The sequence below is a fragment of the Lagenorhynchus albirostris genome, chromosome 11 (genome assembly GCF_949774975.1).
Source record: "Lagenorhynchus albirostris chromosome 11, mLagAlb1.1, whole genome shotgun sequence".
NCBI classification, from domain to species: Eukaryota; Metazoa; Chordata; class Mammalia; order Artiodactyla; family Delphinidae; genus Lagenorhynchus; species Lagenorhynchus albirostris.
Window position 1 is genome coordinate 77,561,155 of NC_083105.1, and position 20,580 is coordinate 77,581,734.

The following is a 20,580-nucleotide window of genomic DNA, read 5'->3' on the forward strand; positions in this document are numbered from 1 at the left end:
TGAGATTAAATTAAAATGACTGTAAGATATTCAAATAAATATTTACTGAGGAAAAGGTGGATCAATTTCTTTGGTGGGATAAAGGTAAAGAAACTGGATCCTTTTTGCAAGTAAAATGCTCACCTACTTGAAGCTTAGTACCTTCTTCCAAGAAGTCTCATTGGAGAACTGGAGTAATCTAGATGAATAGAACTCAGAGGCAAGTACTATATACCAAAGGAGTGTTCTTAATTTACCTTATCATATAGAAGAGGCCTGGCTTCACAAGCATGTTTTTAAAAATAAAAATAAAATAAATTACATTCACCACCAAAAAAAGCCTGCATTCTGATGCAATGCCAAAAGGTAACAAGAACCACTAACACCTGCAATCAATCAATGTGGATAGGCAAATAAAAATGGAAGAAAAAAAATGCACACAGCCTGTAAGAGTACAAAAGCACACATGCAGGCACAATAGGAAAAGAAGGGCCAAAAACAAATGGATAAAGGAAACCTTTAGAAAGGTGTCTTGAGTTTTTCCATGTAGCAGGGTCTGTAGTTAAAGAGAAACAGCACAGAATGATAAGTTTAGTGCTTATCCCTAATATTTGAAACCTTTCTAAAAAATCAAGTGTGCAAAAAACCTGAACACATTTCAAATGCCATTTCAAATGCATTCAATTATTCCAAATTTACAACTAGAAAACTTCCATTACAATTAGTTATAATTAGAGGGATTATATAATATTTTAAATGACACAAATGAAGTATATAGTGTGCCATAATTTATTTTTTATTTTCCATTACACCTAATTATATCACCTCTGGTTTCTAATTTTAACAAAGTGGATTAAAATTAATTTACTATTCAAAAATTTGTCTTAGACATCTGATAACTATGGGTAAAGATAAATTACCTAGTGGAAAAAAATCTACAAAACATATCAAACACATCTTTCAAAACCTTTAAAGTAAATATGAACGTATTTACCAATTGAGCTTTCTAAGGGATTATTTTCTTTGAAATATATATTGAATTTAACAGAACACCACAGAAACAATTTTGGTCTTTAGTCAGCATGCTACTTTTGGATTTAGTCTACAAGGAGATCTGAGGAAAACTTAATTTATTTCTTATAAATATATAAAAGGTAATCATAGAGTTCAAACTAAATCACCATCTCACTTGAAAACAGTTTTTGTTTTTAATAAGATTTTATCAGAAAATTCTTTTACATTGGCAGAAGTGGGGGGCAAGATGAGAAATACTATAAATCTATATATTGACACCTCAATTATCCTATGTAGTTGGCAGAATGAGGGATCTCATGTTATATAAATTTTCCTGATAATTGAATTATACATAGTAATACTTAAATAGTTTAGCCAGTTTTGATGGACCTATATTTAAAATGGATTATACTGCTCCATGTCATGTTAGAATCCACTGCTCTTAAACTTACCTATTAATGGTAACTTATACCTTTGTTACATAATAGAGCCCTTTGAGGCTACAAATCCCTATACAAAATGGTTAGACACTGATTTTTTCTTTTTTTGAAGTTCTCCTGTCTTTATGTTTTCCCCCCCTTTCTCCTGTATGGTTGCCAGGCTGTCAGGTAGTTCATACTCTTCTGGCTGTCTCCTGCTTCACTGTTCCTAATTTCCTCTAGGGTAGAATGATTTGTGGTAAGGTAGAACTGTTTATCCTAAGGATAAATGGGCTCTGATGAGAAGTTAAAGAACTATTCTAGTTATTAATAATATATATGACATTTAGTACTCAAAATTTACAAAATCTATTTTGTGTTCTGGGTGGCTGAGTTGTCATTTGAAGTGAGGTTTTATGTTTTTTAATATAAAAAATAAGCACAAAGCTTGGGAAAAAAAAAATATATATATATATAGGTAAAGATATGCAGATTTACTGACCAACCACCAAGAAGAGACATCAACAAAACAGAGTGGACATACAAACAAAGAGATACCAAGGAACTGACACTTCTATAGCTGAAATGTACACCCCTTCCAGAAACACTGCCCACATCTGCAAATAGTTTCTGAGAGACAGGATATCATCTGCCCTTTTCAAGGTGACTGAAGAAAATGAAGAGTTAAAAGCAACAGACTTAACACCATACAGTTTCTTGAAGTCTTAGTTTAAGGTATTTGGTAAAATTGATGATGTTAGTGAGAATGAAATTTTTAAAGAGTTATTCTATACATTTGAAGCTGGACCATAAATTAGTCCAAAATGATTAAATTCAAGGTTCAGAATTTCAATAATAAAGAAATATTACAGAAAAGCAAAGCGATGAATAATATACCAAGAAGCTACCTAATATAATTAAAAGACTCCTACATATCCTCTGGCAGTCTATCCAAAAATATTTATCATTATATCATTATATGTTAACATCTACAACTTCATTAACTTGCTTTAGCGATTAACTTTCTGTAGTCATTGTAGATGCTCATGACAGGTCTTTTTTTTTCCCCTTTAAAAAAAAAATCAAACTATCACAACAATGCTCCTATAATAAGTAAAGGAAAAGATCAGATACAGAAATTAAAGTAACTCCAATTGCATCAAATTATCATCCCATCTTAGATTAGAATATAAGAAACAGAATGAAACTTCACTGAAAACAGATCTCTGCAGAATGAGAAACAAACATGGTACTCTGCTGCAAATGCAATTTAATACTTAGAACATTTTATAGACTTTTATAAATAAGACAAAATGTGACCCAAACACTGAAGATTAAACATATTACTCTCATCAAATATTCCAAACCTCACTAATGTAAAAGTATGATTAATAGAGGATACATATTTAATAGGCAATTTAAAACATGCTAATAAAGATAGTGTGTCTTAGGGCTTCCCTGGTGGTGCAGTGGTTGAGAGTCCGCCTGCCGATGAAGGGGACGCGGGTTCGTGCCCCGGTCCAGGAAGATCCCACATGCCGCGGAGCGGCTGGGCCCGTGAGCCATGGCCATTGAGCCTGCGCGTCCGGAGCCTGTGCTCCGCAACGGGAGAGGCCACAACAGTGAGAGGCTCACATACCGCAAAAAAAAAAAAAAAAAATATTTTCAGTTTAACCAAAGAAGAACTGCTATAAAGGATGGTGCATATTTTCTTATCATGATACTCCACGTTTACTATTTGGGTGAGGGAGGACTCTAAAAAGTATGTGCTATATAGGTAAGCCTTAGCAAGAGCAGGATAGTAAAAAAAATAATAATAATTAGGGACCTCCCTGGCAGTCTGGTGGTTAAGACACCATGCTTCCACTGCAGGGAGCGTAGGTTCAATCCCCGGTCGGGGAACTAAGATACCTCATGCTACGTGGAGTGGCAAAAATAATAATAATTTTTTTAAAAAAAACTCTTTCTAAAAATAATATTCATCTTAGGGCTTCCCTGGTGGCGCAGTGGTTTAGAGTCCACTTGCCAATGCAGGGGACACGGGTTTCTGCCCCGGTCCGGGAAGATCCCACATACCGTGGAGTGGCCAGGCCCGTGAGCCATGGCCGCTGAGCCTGCGCGTCCAGAGCCTGTGCTCCGCAACAGGATAGGCCACAACAGTGAGAGGCCCGCATACTGCAAAATAAATAAATAAATAAATAAATAATAATATTCATCTTAGATTGAAGGGCCAAAGATTCAAAATTAGCAGACACATGGCAAGACCAGAAAAGGGAAGGTAAGATAACATTGTCATGCTGAAAAGCTAAATCATTTTAATTTTATTTAAAAGTAAATATTTAAACTAGAATCTAAAATATTTAAATTCTAGGGACTTCCCTGGTGGTCCAGTGGTTAAGACCCTGCGCTTCCACTACAGGGGGCACAGGTTCGATCCCTGGTCGGGGAACTAAGATCCCGTGTGCCGCGTGGCGTGGCAAAAAAAAGAAAATATTTAAATTCTAAAACAAAGTGAAAAAGCAAAAACATTATTTTAAACACAAGGAAAAAAAGTTTAAAACACTCCAAAAGACACAAAAACGTTTAAAAATAACTGATTCTCATTTACCAAGTAGCTCACTAGATCCCCCACTAAATAGCATTAACAACAGTTTACTAAACTGAATTACCAAAAAGGTTCTTTTTCAAACAAGTTGACTCACGGTCCTCAAAAACAACAAAAATTACTCTTTTTTAACATGAGAAAAGACGCATACCACTTTTCTTCACAAGACTCCTGATTTTGCTACAGCCACTAATTTCTAATTAGCTCATATCTTTTGAAGATTGGACCAAAAATGAAGAATTTTTAAATAATTTATATTCCAATTCTAAAATTTACCATTTTCTTCTCCTGTTGTTTTTCGTTTATCTTCGGGTGAAACATGGACTAGCTGCAGAATGAGAGGTCTCCGGGTGACAATACCAGTGCCTCTGGGAAGCAGGTCCCTCCCCACTAGGCTTTCTAGCACTGAGCTCTTTCCACTGCTCTGAAAACGGAATACACAAGAGCAAAATGAGTTTCTTAACAGGTTTTTTTGTAACTCAGTAAGACTATGCTATATAATTACTTAAAAAAAAATTATTGCCAAGTCTTTTAAAATGAAAGTTTAAAATGAAGTTTATTATCTATTATATGATCTTTATTTCTTTAAAATAAAAAAGTACAAAAAGAGAAGATATATACCCTAGTGCAAAATCAATTAGTTATGTGGTAACAATATCTATGATTATTTCATGGGATATATAAAAATTTATAACTCAAAACAAAAGAGAGTGACAATATGAAAGCCCCAATTCCCCATAATTTTCCTACCTTTTCTGATACTCTCAACCATATAATATTAGGTATTTTCAAAACCTATATAATATTGGTATACATAAAATTATGCCCAGAATATGTAGATATTTTACTTTAAATGGGATAGTAGTACTACGTGTATTTTTCTCTAACCCACTTTTATTTTTAATATAACAATCAGGGATATCATTCCATATCAATATATTTACTTCTGTGCTTAATAGTTAAATAGTATTCTGTATGTAAAACCAAACCCCAACTGATGGACATTTAAATGGTCTTTGCCACTATTAACAATGCTGCAATAAACATACTTTGTACATATAACCTTACTCACTTATCCTATTACCTCATTAGATTTACTTAGTTCATTAAATGAAATTGCTGTGATTAAAGAGCATACAGATTTTATGCATTCAGATACTACCAGACTGCACACTACAAGATGGGGGGCACCAAGCTATGCTTTATGTTCAATCTGCTGCATCCCCATCAGCATTGGGCATTACCACTTTTTTGAGTCTTTGCTACTTTTTTTTGATAGATAAACACTGACAGTTCATTTAAATTTGCATTTCTTTATTATTCAGCCTAGTATCACTTTGTTTAAGGGCCTTTTGTATTTCTCCTTCAGTGATTTGCTTGTTCAAATGCTGGTGTATTTATTATGTGTCTTATTAGTTTATAAAGATCTTTATCCATATAAGTATTTATTTTTTGTTGTTTTGAATATTTTCCCCCAACTTTTTATTTTGAAAATTTCAAAGCCACAAGAGTTGCAAGAATATTAACAGTGAATACCCATATACTGCAACAAAAGTACCATATACCTTAACTAATTATTAGTATTTTGACACATTTGCTTTATGTCTCTTCTTACACACACACATCTTTTCTTTTGCTGTCCCTTTTGAGAGCAGGTTAATATGTCATGACATTTCATCCCTAAATATAGTGGCATATCTCTAAGAATAAGGGCATTCTACTATATAACCACACTACAATGATCACAGTGAGGAAATTTAACATAGACACAATACTAATAAACAGTACATAATCAAATAATATATAAACTTGTCTCTATTATGCATTTTTATATTATACATAAATGTTTACAAATTTTCTATTTGTTCAACTTTGTAATTCATATTTTTCTGTAACAGAATGTTTTCCTTACTGTATTTTTTCTTAGTCAAAACTAGTACATCTTCTAATTTCATACTTCTACAAAAGCAAACACCCTAAACTCATCTACTGTATCAGAAAGGGTCTACAAGAAACAGATGGCCCATTCAAGTTAGAATAATTTAAGGAAAGTTTATTTACAAGTGGACTATTTACAAAGTTTTGGAAGAGGGGGATCACAAGGGATAGTGCAATAACGTGGGCTGGTAATGACAGAGCAGCTCTTATCACTCACAAGCTCCAAAAGATGGATGAGAACTTTTAGAGAGCCAGCCAAAGGCACCTACACATAGGAAGTAAGCCAGGGGAATAAATACCCAGACTTTAGTCTCCTCCTTTCTCTAAGTCCTGCCAAGGCTCCCCATTTCCAAACCCAATAGGCAGAGGACATTCCTATTGTCCAGAAAGGTCCCCTATGATGGAGAAAACTAATGTTGAGTGGATAAGGAGTGTCAAATTTAAGATTATGTGGCACATCCGGTTTTGCTACGTTTTGGAGTCCAGGTTTGCCGCTCTCATAAGTAAAATGGGTGCTTCCCCCATTTCTTTTCTGTACTCTAAAATAATTTAAACAACATGCAATGGGGACCTTCAAGATGGCAGAGGAGTAAGACATGGAGATCAGCTTCTGCCCCACAGATACATCAAAAATACATCTACAGGGACTTCCCTGGTGGCACAGTGGCTGAGAGTCTGCCTGCCGATGCAGGGGACACGGGTTCGTGCCCCAGTCTGGGAGGATCCCACATGCCGTGGAGCGGCTAGGCCCATGAGCTGTGGCCGCTGGGCCTGTGCGTCCAGAGCCTGTGCTCCTCAACGGGAGAGGCCACAGCAGTGAGAGGCCCGCGTACCGCATAAAAATAATAATAATAATACATCTACAGGGCTTCCCTGGTGGTGCAGTGGTTGAGAGTCCACCTGCCGATTCAGGGGACACGGGTTCCTTCCCTGGTCCGGGAAGATCCCATATGCCGCGGAGCAGCTGGGCCCGTGAGCCATGGCCACTGAGCCTGCGCATCCGGAGCCTGTGCTCCGCAACGGGAGAGGCCACAACAGTGAGAGGCCCGCATACCACACACACACAAAAAAAAATACATCTACATGTGGAACAACTCCTATAGAACACCTACTGAACACTGGCAGAGGACCTCAGACTTCCCAAAAGGCAAGAAAATCTCCACGTACCTGGCCATGTGGCTGACAGGGTCTTGGTGCTCCAGCCTAGTGTCAGGCCTGAGCCTCCGAAGTGGGAGACCGAGTTCAGGACGTTGGACCAACAGAGACCACCCAGCCCCATGCAATATCAATCTGTGAGAGCTCTCCCAGAGATCTCTGTCTCAACACAAAGACCCAGCTCCACCCAAAGGCCAGCAAGCTCCAATGCTGGACGCCCCATGACGAACAACTACCAAGACAAGAACACAACCCCACCCATTAGCACAGAGGCTGCCTAATATCATACTAAGTTCACAGACACCCCAAAACACACCACCAGACACGGCCCTGCCCACCAGAAAGACAAGATCCAGCCCCACCCACCAGAACACAGGCACCAGTCCCCTCCACCAGAAAGCCTAAACAAGCCACTAAACCAACCTCACCCAAAGAAGGCAGACACCAAAAACAACAGGAACTATGAACCTGCAGCCTGCGATAAGGAGACCACAAACACAGTAAGCTAAGCAAAATGAGAAGACAAAGAAACACAGAGCAGATTAAGGAGCAAGGTAAAAACCCAGCAGACCAAACAAAGGAAGAGGAAATAGGCACTATACCTAAAAAAGAATTCAGAGAATAATGGTAAAGATATCCAAAATCTTGGAAATAGAATGGAAAAAATAGAAGAAACTTTTAACAAGGACCTAGAAGAACTAAAGAGCAAACAAACAATGATGAACAACACAATAAATGGAATTGAAAATTCTCTAGAAGGAATCAATAGCAGAATAACTGAGGCAGAAGAACAGATAAGTGACCAGGAAAATAAAATAGTGGAAATAACTACCGCAGAGCAGAATAAAGAAAAAAGAATGAAAAGAATCAAGGACAGTCTCAGTGACCTCTGGGACAACATTAAATGCACCAACATTCAAATTATAGGGGTCCCAGAAGAAGAAGAGAAAAAGAAAGGGTCTGAGAAAATATCTGAAGGATTTTAATTGAAAACTTCCCTAACATGGGAAAGGAAATAGTCAATCAAGTTTAGGAGGCACAGAGAGTTCCATACAGGATAAATCCCAGGAGAAACACACCAAGACACATATTAATCAAACTATCAAAAATTAGGTACAAAGAAAAAATATTAAAACCAGCAAGGGAAAAGCAAAAAATAACATACAAGGGAATCCCCATAAGGTTAACAGCTGATCTTTCAGCAGATACTCTGCAAGCCAGAAGGGAGTGGCAGGACATATTTAAAGCGATGAAAGGGAAAAACCTACAACCAAGATTACTCTACACAGCAAGGATCTCATTCAGATTCCACGGAGAAATTAAAAACCTTACAGACAAGCAAAATTTAAGAGAATTCAGCACCACCAAACCAGCTTTACAACAAATGCTAAAGGAACTTCTCTAGGCAGGAAACACAAGAAAAGGAGAAGACCTACAATTACAAACCCAAAACAATTAAGAAAATGGTAATAGGAACATACATATCGATAATTACCTTTAATGTAAACGGATTAAATGTTCCAACCCAAAGACATAGACTGGCTGAATAGATACAAAAACAAGACCTGTATATATGCTGTCTACAAGAGACCCACTTCAGACCTAGAGACATATACAGACTGAAAGTGAGGGAATGGAAAAAGATATTTCATGCAAATGGAAATCAGAAGAAAGCTGGAGTTGCAATTCTCATATCAGACAAAATGCACTTTAAAATAAAGACTATTACAAGACACAAAGAAGGACACTACATAATGATCAAGGGATCAATCCAAGAAGAAGATATAACAATTGTAAATATTTATGCACCCAACATAGGAGCACCTCGATACATAAGGCAAATGCTAACAGCCACAAAACGGGAAATAGACAGTAACACAATCATAGTAGGGGACTTTAACACTTCACTTTCACCAATGGACAGATCAACCAAAATGAAAACAAATAAGGAAACACAAGCTTTAAATTACACATTAAACAAGATGGACTTAATTGATATTTATAGGACATTCCATCCAAAAATAACAGAATACACTTTCTTCTCAAGTGCTCATGGAACATTCTCCAGACTAGATCATATGTTGGGTCACAAATCAAGCCTTGGTAAATTTAAGAAAAATGAAATCGTATCAAGTGTCTTTTCCAACAACAACGCTTTGAGACTAGATATCAATTACAGGAAAAAAACTTAAAAAAAAAACAAACACACGGAGGCTAAACAATACACTACTTAATAACCAAGAGAGCACTGAAGAAATAAAGAGGAAATCAAAAAATACCTAGAAACAAATGACAACGAAAACATCATGACCCAAAACCTATGGGATGCAGCAAAAGCAGTTCTAAGAGGGAAGTTTATAGCAATACAATCCTACCTCAAGAAACAAGAAAAATCTCAAATAAACCACCTAATCTTACACCTAAAGCAATTAGAGAAAGAACAAAAAAAACCCCCAAAGTTAGCAAAAGGAAAGAAATCATAAAGATTAGATCAGAAATAAATGAAAAAGAGATGAAGGAAATAATAGCAAAGATCAATAAAACTAAAAGCTGGTCCTTTGAGAAGATAAACTAAATTGATCAACCATTAGCCAGACTCATCAAGAAGAAAAGGGAGAAGACTCAAATCAACAGAATTAGAAATGAAAATGGAGAAGCAACAACAGACACTACAGAAATACAAAGGATCATGAGAGATTACTACAAGCAACTATATGCCAATAAAATGGACAACCTGGAAGAAATGGACAAATTCTTAGAAAAGCACAACCTTCAAAAAAAAAAAAAAAAGCAAAGCACAACCTTCCGAGACTGAACCAGGAAGAAATAGAAAATATAAACAGACCAATCACAAGCACTGAAATTGAAACTGTGATTCAAAATCTTCCAACAAACAAAAGCCCAGGACCTGATGGCTTCACAGGTGAATTCTATCAAACATTTCGAGAAGAACTAACATCTATCCTTCTCAAACTCTTCCAAAAAATTGCAGAGGAAGGAACACTCCCAAACTCATTCTACGAGGCCACCATCACCCTGATACCAAAACCAGACAAAGATGTCACAATAAAAGAACAGTACAGGCCAATATCACTGATGAACATGGAGGCAAACATCCTCAACAAAACACTAGCAAACAGAATCCAACAGCACATTTAAAGAATCACACACCATGATCAAATGGGGTTTACCCCAGGAATGCAAGGATTCTTCAATATATGCAAATCAATCAATGCAATACACCATATTAACAAATTGAAGGATAAAAACCATATGATCATCTCAATAGATGCAGAAAAAGCTTTCAAAAAAATTCAACACCCATTTATGATACTCTCCAGAAAGTAGTCATAGAGGGAACCTACCTCAATATAATAAAGGCCATATATGACAAACCCACAGCCAACATCATCCTCAATGGTGAAAAACTGAAACTATTTCCTATAAGATCAGGAACAAGACACAGTTGCCCACTCTCACCACTATTATTCAACATACTTTTGGAAGTTTTAGCCACAGCAATCAGAGAAGAAAAAGAAATAAAAGGAATCCAAGATTGAGTTATTTGTAGTGAGGTAGATGGACTAAGAGTGAAGTAAGTCAGAAGGAGAAAAACAAGTACCATATGCTAACACATATATATATGGAGTCTAGAAAAAAAAAATGGTTCTGAAGAACCTAGGGTCAGGGCAGGAATAAAGACACAGACATAGAGAATGGACTTGAGGGCACAGGGAGGGGGAAGGGTATGCTGGATCGAAGTGAGAGAGTGGCACTGACGTAGCTAGTGGGAAGCAGCTGCATAGCACAGGGAGATCAGCTCCGTGCTTTGTGACCTCCTAGAGGGGTGGGATAGGGAGGGTGGGAGGGAGACACAAGAGGGAGGAGATATGGGGTATATGTATATGTATAGCTGATTCACTTAGTTATAAAGCAGAAACTAACACACCATTGTAAAGCAATTATACTCCAATAAAGGTGTTAAAAAATAAAAATAAAAAAGAGACCTGTACCACAATGTTCATTACAACACTATTTACAATAGCCAGGACATGGAAGCAACCTAAATGTCCATTGACAGATGAAGGGATAAAGAAGATGTGGCACATATATACAATGGAATATTACTCAACCATAAAAAGAAACGAAATTGAGTTATTTGTAGTGAGGTGGATGGACCTAGAGTCTGTCATACAGAGTGAAGTAAGTCAGAAAGAGAAAAAGACTGTATGCTAACACACATATATGGAATCTAAAAAAAAAAGGGTTCTGATGAAACTGGGGCAAGACAGGAATAAAGATGCAGACGTAGAGAATGGACTTGAGGACACAGGGATGGGGAGGGGTAAGCTAGGTGCTTTGTGACCACCTAGAGGGGTGGGATAGGGAGAGTGGGAGGGAGACGCAAGAGGGCGGAGATATGGGGATATATGTATACATATAGCTGATTCACTGTTATACAGCAGAAACTAACATACCATTGTAAAGCAATTATACTCCAATAAAGATGTTAAAAAAAAACACGGAAATTTCCTGTTCTTTATGTGTTTGATTAAAAATCTATCCAGAAAAGTCAAGTAATTCTCATGGATTTTCAAATTTATAAGCATAAATACTTATAATATTCTTAGAAATTGTTCACTCTTCTTATTTCTAGTATTTATCTTTTTCCCCCATTTAAAAAAAATTTTTTTTTAATTGGGGTATAGTTGCTTTACAATGTTGTGCAAGCTCCTGCTGCACAGCAAAGTGAACCAGCCATATGTATACACATGTCCCCTCCTTTTTGGATTTCCTTCCCATTTAGGTCACCACAGAGCACTGAGTAGAGTTCCCCATGCTATACAGCAGGTCCTTATTAGTTATTTTATACCTAGGCATATATATATGTCAATCCCAATCTCCCAAGTCATCCCACCCACCCACCCCTTTTCCCCCTGGTGTCCACACGTTTGTTCTCTACATCTATGTCTCTATTTTGGCTTTGCAAATAGGTTCATCTTCACCATTTTGTTTGTTTGTTTGTTTTTGTTTTTGTTTTTCCTGTACGCAGGCCTCTCACTGTTGTGGCCTCTCCTGTTGTGGAGCACAGGCTCCGGAAGCGCAGGCTCAGCGGCCATGGCTCACGGGCCCAGCCGCTCCGCGGCATGTGGGATCTTCTCGGACCGGGGCACGAACCCATGTCCCCTGCATCGGCAGGCGGACTCTCAACCACTGCGCCACCAGGGAAGCCCCATCTTCACCATTTTTATAGATTCCACATATATGCATTAATATATGATATCTGTTTTTCTCTTTCTGGCTTACTTCAATCTATATGACAGTCTCCAGGTCCTCTAATATTTTATCTTTATGTTCTTTTTTCTGACCAGATTTCCCAATTGACTATTATATTGATTTTATTGGTCAAGTCTGTATTTTATTGATTTCATTTTGTAATTATTTATTTTTAATACTGTTAATTTCTTCTTGCTGGATTTGTTTTCTGGGGAAGAGGGTTATTTGGCCCATCCACCCTACACACACACATACATCTCTCAGTATGAGTCATCTCTATCTTCTTTCTTCTATACTGAGAATCTTGGTTCTCAAGGACACAGTTTGTGGCCAAATTAAAAGAAAACACTCATTTGCTTTTTATTTCACATTACACACAGTCTCCAAATCATAATACCAATACTACTACCACCAATATGATTACTGAAAATAGTTTTTTAAATATTTTGCACATGATTCCTCTATTCTCCTTCTCATCTGTTTACAGACTGTACTTCCTCCTTTTTTTAACCCCACTAAGTCTTGGTTCTACAAGTATATGTATAGTACTGTCAGTCCTTATATTAATGTCTCTCTAGTCATTTTGATTCTCTTCCTGAAGATTCCTCAGGAAGAGCCAATGGGAACAATATTCTTCAGTTCTAGCACACTGATAACAGTTTGTGACTTTTGTACTTGAAAAACAGTTTGGTTATATGTAAAATATTGGGCTCGTGCTTTCTTGAGTACCTTAAATATGGAATTCCATAATAAATTGTGTCTTTTCTCATAAATTCTCTCATAATAAGAACAGATCTTCTCTCATAAATTTTTACTGTTGAAAAATATAATAATCTGATTTTCCTTCCCTGATTTTGCTTAGAAGCCTGAAGAATTTTTATTTTTCCTTTAAAGTTCAATAATTTTACTAGACTGTGTCTTAGTGTTGGTCTTGCTGTGTCAATGTTCTCAGGCATGTGCTGAGCTCTTTCAAAATGGAGTTCCAAGTCTGTTTTTAATTCAGTTAAATTGTAAGTTTTCGTATCTGTTCTGCTCCCTTGCCATCATTTTTTTCTTCTTTGGGGATTCCTATTATACATATGTTGGATCTTCCTTGCCTGTTTTCAATATGTCAATTTCTATCAAATTCTTTTTACAGCTCCTTTTTATCCCATCTTTAAAAATGTCTTCCTCCTTTTCAACATCTTTCTCTTTCAAAGGTATTATCCGTTATGTTTATATGCCCTGGTGTTTTTCTTCTAATTTGTCATTTCTAAAATAAATTTTCTTTCAATTCTAATATTTCACAAAGTTCTACCACCTAGCATTTAAAAAAATTTTTTCTTATGCAAACTTTGTTTTTTGAAATGCCTTATTCTGATTATAGTGTCTTTTGTCTTGCCTTTTGTCTTAATATCTAATGGTTTTCATCTGTTTTGTGGACGTCTTTCTGGTGTGCTTTCATTGTCTATAGGAATGCTATTTAGAGTCCCATTTTTCTTCAGATACTTTGTAAACTTTTGACAACAATCATTTCATATTGCTGATATTTAAATGAAGTTCATTTTCCTGAAGTTTCAGAAGGAGTTTTGGCCTAGAATAGCTATTCTAACTTCACTCTAAAACTCCCTCTTGTTTTTGTACAGTGTTTGGAAATAAAGTTCTTTGTTTTCTGAGATATCTTGATTCTGTTCCTCTCTACCACTTTTATCTGGACCTTCTCTTTTCTTTGTATTCTTCAGGGGATGTTTAATTGTAATGTCAATTCCTTCTCATGTGCAGATTGGTCCTGGAAGGTAGCTTTGGTTGGTTTTAGAAGTTTCAAGGTCCTCCAGTCCCTTAAGGGTTTACAAAAGACCTCTTTCACTCACCCATTATCAGTGTGTGCAAAACTCCTCCTAGTTTCAGCTGGTATTCGTAAACTGGCCCTCCAGGCTTTCCAGTGATTGCCTTTTGGCTATTTTTCAATTCTCACATTCATTTGAAGTTCCATTGCTTCCTTAGTCTTCTTTCATACACAATAATACACAGGTCTTGGAGCTGTTAGTGGTCTATCCCCAAACTACTGGTGTTTGAGTGTTTGTAGAGAGATACATGCTCAACTAATTTTCTTCTAAATGTTCTTCATGGATTTTGAGTTTTCCTATTTTATTTGTTCTGTTTTTATGGGAAAGTCATACAAGGATTAGGAAACTATTCTACCACTGCTGTCATCTTCCCAGAATCCCCAACAAAGAAATTTAACCCACTTTGAAATACTCAGACTAATGTTTAGCTTTATGTAAGTTTTTTAATATTATTCAGTCATAAAAAGGAATAAAGTACTGATACATGCTATAATATGGAACATTATACTATGTGAAAGAAGTCAGTCACAAAATACCACATATTATTTGATTCTGTTTACATGAAATGTCCAGAAGAAGCAAGAAAGTAGATTAAGTGGCTGTCTAACATTGGGGGCAGAGGAGAGTAGGGAGTGACTGCTAGTGGATACAAGCTTTCCTTTGGGGATGATACAATATATAATTAGATCATGGTGATGGTTGCACAACTCTATGGACATGGTAAAAACCAGTTAACTATACATTTCACAAATTCCAGAACAATTATAAACAACTGTTAAAAATCATGACTTTATACATTAGAGAACATAAGAATATTTTCATGACTTTGAGATAGAAAGTACAAACTAGAGAAGAAAAGATTGTTAATTCAACTACTGCAAAATTAAAATTTATTTTACTCATACAAAATAATTGGGGGAAAATATTTCTTTTTAAAAAATATTTATTTATTTATTTTTTGGCTGCGTTGGGTCTTCCTTGCTGTGCACGGGCTTTCTCTCTAGTTGCAGTGAGCAGGGGCTACTCTGTTGTGGTGCACGGGCTTCTCATTGCAGTGGCTTCTCTAGAGTACGGGCTCTAGAGTGTGCAGGCTTCAGTAGATGTGGCACGTGGGCTCAGTAGTTGTGGCTCGTGGGCTCTCGAGCGCAGGCTCAGTAGTTGTGGTGCACGGGCTTAGTTGCTCTGCAGCATGTGGGATCTTCCCAGACCAGGGTTCGAACCCGTGTCGCCTGCATTGGCAGGTGGATTCCCAACCACTGCACCACCAGGGAAGCCCCAATAATTGGGGGAAAATATTTCTGACTCATGTAACTGACAAAGAATTAGCAACCAAAATGTAAAAGTGACTCTTACAAACCATTAAGAAAAAGATGAATACTATAATAGAAAATCATGTGCAGAGATATGAACAGAAACTCACAACAGAACCACAAAGAGCCAAGAAATAAGTTGCTCCAACTTATTAGTAATCAGGGAACTGCAATAAAAAGGACAATGAAATACCATAAATTTAAAATGTGACAATACAAAGTATAGGTATAAACAAATAAACAAACTCCACTCTGTACATGGGAATGTAAATGGTTACAAACATTCTGAGGAGCAAGTAAGAATATCAAGTAAAAATGAAAATACATATACCCTACAGTCTAGTAATTCCACTACTTGATACTTTAGAGAAATTCTCAAACGTGTACAATGAAGCATTCATAGGAATGTTTCCAGCACTGTTGTTTACTAAAACTGCTATAGCAAACAAGGGCAAACACTCAAATATTCAAGGAGAGGAGAAATTTTGATATATTCATATACTAGATTACAGCAGTATAAGTGAGCAAACTAGGAATATATATGTGTATGTACGGATAAATCTCACATGTATGATTGTGTAAAAATAACACTGAAGAGGAATATGTACTATGTGACGTCACTTACTTCAGGTAAGTGTAAAACATGTAAAACAATATATACTACTTATGTTATCTACATATGTACTATATGTAAAATGAAATGCATAGGCGTGATAAACACTAAATTCAGGAAATTGGTTATGTCTCTGTGGGAAGAAGGAAAATTCATCTAGATAGTTAATATTTTTTTTCTTAAACTGGGAAGTAGATACAATGGTGTCCTAATATTATCCTTTGTACCTTTTCGATGTTTTCAATATTTCAAAATAATTTTTAATGCCTCAAATGTGGTACGGGATTTCATATTGATGAGGTAATTAAAGAAGCTCCATTTCCACCACCCTCCCATACCCTAAGCAGACACCTGGTATAGCCACACACAGCTTGGATATAGGTTACGGACTAGTCCCTTTGTCCACCCTGGCCTTCTGTACAAGTGATTTATACTAGCTTAGGTGTCCAACTCTGCTAGAAAGTTCCAAGTACTATATTCAAGCTACAACAGAGATCTGGAAGCAATTCAGGTAATATTTCAATTTTATTTCACAATATCTTGGATGGGAAATGAAGGAATTTTTTAAAAAATTTTTTTCTGTTCTCTCTTGTTCAGTATGTTTCACTGCATTTAAATAATGGTTATAGTATAGATGAATACAGAATTTTATAATCACAATGAATCCCTCTGAGAACTCTAAATTTTAAATATTTCTCCATGGCATCTAACATTTGCTGTTGCAGATTGAAAGTCTGATGCCAGTCTGATTCTCTTTCCCTTTTAGGAAATCTTTTATTCCTCCTTCCTTCTATTTTGACACTTGGAGAATTCCGGGGTATTGTAAAAGTTTGGATTTCAGAAATTTACCCAGGGTATGTCAATCCTTTCAATATTTGTGCCCAGCAATTGAAATCTGAAGATGTGGGGGACTTTGGCTCACTGTTTGATTATTCTTTGTCCATCCAAGTGTTCTTTCTCAATCAACTATAAAAGGATTTTGGCTCTCTTAGCTCTCACCATCAAGTCTCTCATCTCTAATAAATTTCATAACATACGGTTTTGATTTGTCTTTTAATAGAATTCCTCAAGTTGTTTTTCTATTTCATAAATTAGGTTTTCAACAATGTTAGTGTGACTGTTGTTCCCCATCACCCCCATCCACTATGCCGTTTTGTTCTTTCTTCTTAAATATGACAATACAAAGTATAGGTATAAACAAAAAATACTTTTTAAATTTCTCTCCTAAATCCTGTATTAACCTCATTTTGTTACTGTGATTATCTACCTTAGTCTCCTTTATGGCTACTAATTTTCAGTTAGTTGTACGTTTTTATGTATCTACATATAGGTTTTTTTTTGAAGACGTGTTATTGTGTACTGAACTGCGTCTCTCCAAAACTCATATGTTGAAGCTCTAACCCCCTTAGAAGGTGTACCTCATACCCCAATATGTGACCATATTTGGATACAACCTTCAAATAGGTGATTAAGTTAAAACAAGGTGATTAAGGTGGGCCCTAATCCAATCTGACTGGTGTCCTTACTAAAAAAGAAAATTTGGGGACAACAGAGAGACATTAGGGATGTGACACACAGATGAAAGAGCATGTGAGGACACAGAGAGAAGGCAGCCATCTGCAAGCCAAGGAGAGAGGCCTCAAAAGAAATCAAACCTTCCTACATCTTGATATTGGACTTCTAGTCTCCAGAACTGTAAGGAAATAAATTTCTGTTGCTTCTGTGCACATGTTGTTTATGTGCCACCCAGTCTTGTGTGGTATTTTGTTATGGCAGCCCTAGCAAACTAACAAACATGGGTTACAAACTCAACTGCCCCCACAAACAAAGCAGATAACCTGAATGGGTAAATCAACTCAGACTTCAGTCAAAATGACATCAGATTGTATTCTTCTGACATTCTGTTTGCGTATTAAAAATATAAGATCTCACATCTCACAAAATAAAAGACTGTCTCTCAGGAAGAGTAAAAATATAAGAACATTTCCCAGGTAGTCTTTAACTTTCCCCTTTTTATAGAAACATGAAAACATGTTAACATTTCATTGCCGTCTTCAAACAATAAAAAAGAGCAACACATATATTATGATAAGGAAGGAAGGCTAACTAAATACAGCCTGACCCATCTAAAGCAGGCATTTTTCAAATCCATTGTAAATGTGGGTGTAGTGTTATCAGATTTTCTGATTTTTTTAAAGGAAAAACCAGAAACCTGGCCCTTTCCATTAAATCCACCAATTTTTAAACACTGGCAACTCTTTTTTTTTTTAAACATATTGTGTGTATCAGTTCCAGTTCAAGATGGCAACATAGGAGGATCCTGAACTCACCTCCTACCATGGACACACAGAATTTACAGCTAGAAATGGAACAATTCCCTCTGAAAGAAACTAAAAAATTAGCTGAGCAACTCCTACATATCAGGCAAATGACAAAAACCCATATCGAAACAGGCCGGAGACACAATCTCACCATAAACCTCACCCCAAATGTAGTGACCCACAATTACGAGGAAACTCACAACACCTACAAGACTTGGAGAGGTGGCTGTTTATTCTAATGCATACAAACCAACACAGAGAGTCAAGGAAAATAAAGAAACAGAGGAATCCATTCCAAACAAAAGAACAAGGTAAAACTTCAGGAAAAAACCTTAATGAAATGGAGATAATATATCTGATAAAGTTCAAATTAACAGTCATAAAAATGCTAAACAAGCTCAAAAAAATGAGTGAACAAAGAGAGACTTTCAACAGAAAGAAAATACAAGAAAGTACCAAACAGAGGTTCAACAGCAGACTACATGAAGCAAAGGATCAGTGAACTTGAAGAGAGGGCACTGGAACTCATCTAATCAGCAGTAAAAAGACAGTTCAAGGGACTTATAGGACAACATCAAGTGGACCAACATTCACATTATAGGAGTTTCAGAAGAAGAAAAAGAGAAAGGGGTAGAAAACTTATTTGAAGAAATAACAGCTAAAAATGTCCCTAACCCAGGGAAAATAACATTCAGATCCAGGAAGTTCAGAGAGTTCCAAAAAAGATGAACCCAAAGAGACCCACACCATTTATAATTAAAATGTCAAAAGTTAAAGACAAGGAGAGAACTTTAAAAGCAACAGCAGAAAAACAACTTGTTATGTATAAGGAAAATCCCCCCTAAAATCATCAGCAATCAGCAGATTTTTGGATAGAAACATTGCAGTCCAGAAGGGAATGAGTGGCATGACATATTCAAAGTGCTGAAAGAAAAAAAACTGCCAACCAAGAAATCTCTACCCAGAAAAGTTTTCCTTCACTATGGAAGGAGACATAAGAGTTTTCCAGACAAGCAAAAGCTGAAGGAGTTCATCACCACTAGACTGGCCTTACAGGAAATCTTAAAGGGATTCCTTTAAGCTGAAACGAAAGAGAGCTAATTAGTAACAGGGAAACATTAAACTATAAATTTCACTAGTAAAGATAAATATGTAGGGTTTCTCTGGTGGCGCAGTGGTTAAGAATCTGCCTGCCAACGCAGGGGACACAGGTTTGAGCCCTGGTCTGGGAAGATCCCACATGCCGTGGAGAAACTGGGCCCGTGAGCCACAATTACTGAGCCTGCACGTCTGGAGCCTGTGCTCCTCAACAAGAGAGGCCGCGATAGTGAGAGGCCCGCGCACCGCGATGAAGAGTGGCCCCCACTTGCCACAACTAGAGAAAGCCCTCGCATAAAAACAAAGACCCAATAAAGCCAAAAGTAAATAAATAAATAAATACATAAATAAGATAAATATTTAGTAAAATTCAGGATAATATAACATAAAGATGGTAGGTTAATCACTTATAAATCTAGTATGAAGAGTAAAAGACAAAAGTAGTCAAAATAATTATAACTGCAGTACTTATTAATAGATGCATAAGATTAGAAAGATGTAAAAAAAAAAGATGAGAAAGATGTAAGTTATAACATCAAAAACAAAATGTGCAAGGTAGGGGAGTAAAATGTAGAGCTTTAGAATGCACTGTACTGATGTTATCAACTTAAAATAGACTGTTATAAATAAAGGCTGGTTTAAGTAAGCCTCATGGTAACCACAAACCAAAAACCTATAGTAGAAATGTAAAAGATAAAGAAAAGGAATCTAAAAATATCACTACAGAAAATCATCAAATCACAAAGAAAAAGAATGAGAAGAAAAAAACAAAGGAATTACAAAACAGCCAGAAAAAAATTAACAAAGTGGCAATAAGCATTTACATACCTATCAAAAATTACTGCAACTGTAAATGGGCTAAATTCTCTAAATAAAAGATACAGAGTACCCTGAAAGGATTAAAAAAAAAAATACAAGAGCCATCTCTACACAGCCTACAAGAGACTCACTTCAGATGTAAGGAAACACACACACTGAAAGTGAAAGGATGGAAAAAGATATTCCCATTCAAATGGAAACCAAAG

At 36.4% G+C, this 20,580-nt stretch overlaps 1 protein-coding gene across 7 annotated transcripts in view; it reads right to left on the reverse strand.

The window, feature by feature from the left end:
* Positions 1-20,580, reverse strand: part of DNM1L (dynamin 1 like) — a 62,460-nt gene that overhangs the window by 28,587 nt on the left and 13,293 nt on the right. For 4 of the 7 annotated variants that reach the window (XM_060166586.1, XM_060166592.1, XM_060166590.1 and 1 more), the window contains exon 2: positions 4,294-4,441. In XM_060166586.1, coding sequence (XP_060022569.1) covers positions 4,294-4,441 — 148 coding nt within the window. Of the gene's footprint in view, positions 1-496; positions 536-4,293; positions 4,442-20,580 lie in introns of all 7 variants that reach the window. The other 3 variants (XM_060166591.1, XM_060166588.1, XM_060166587.1) reach the window with 1 other exon arrangement.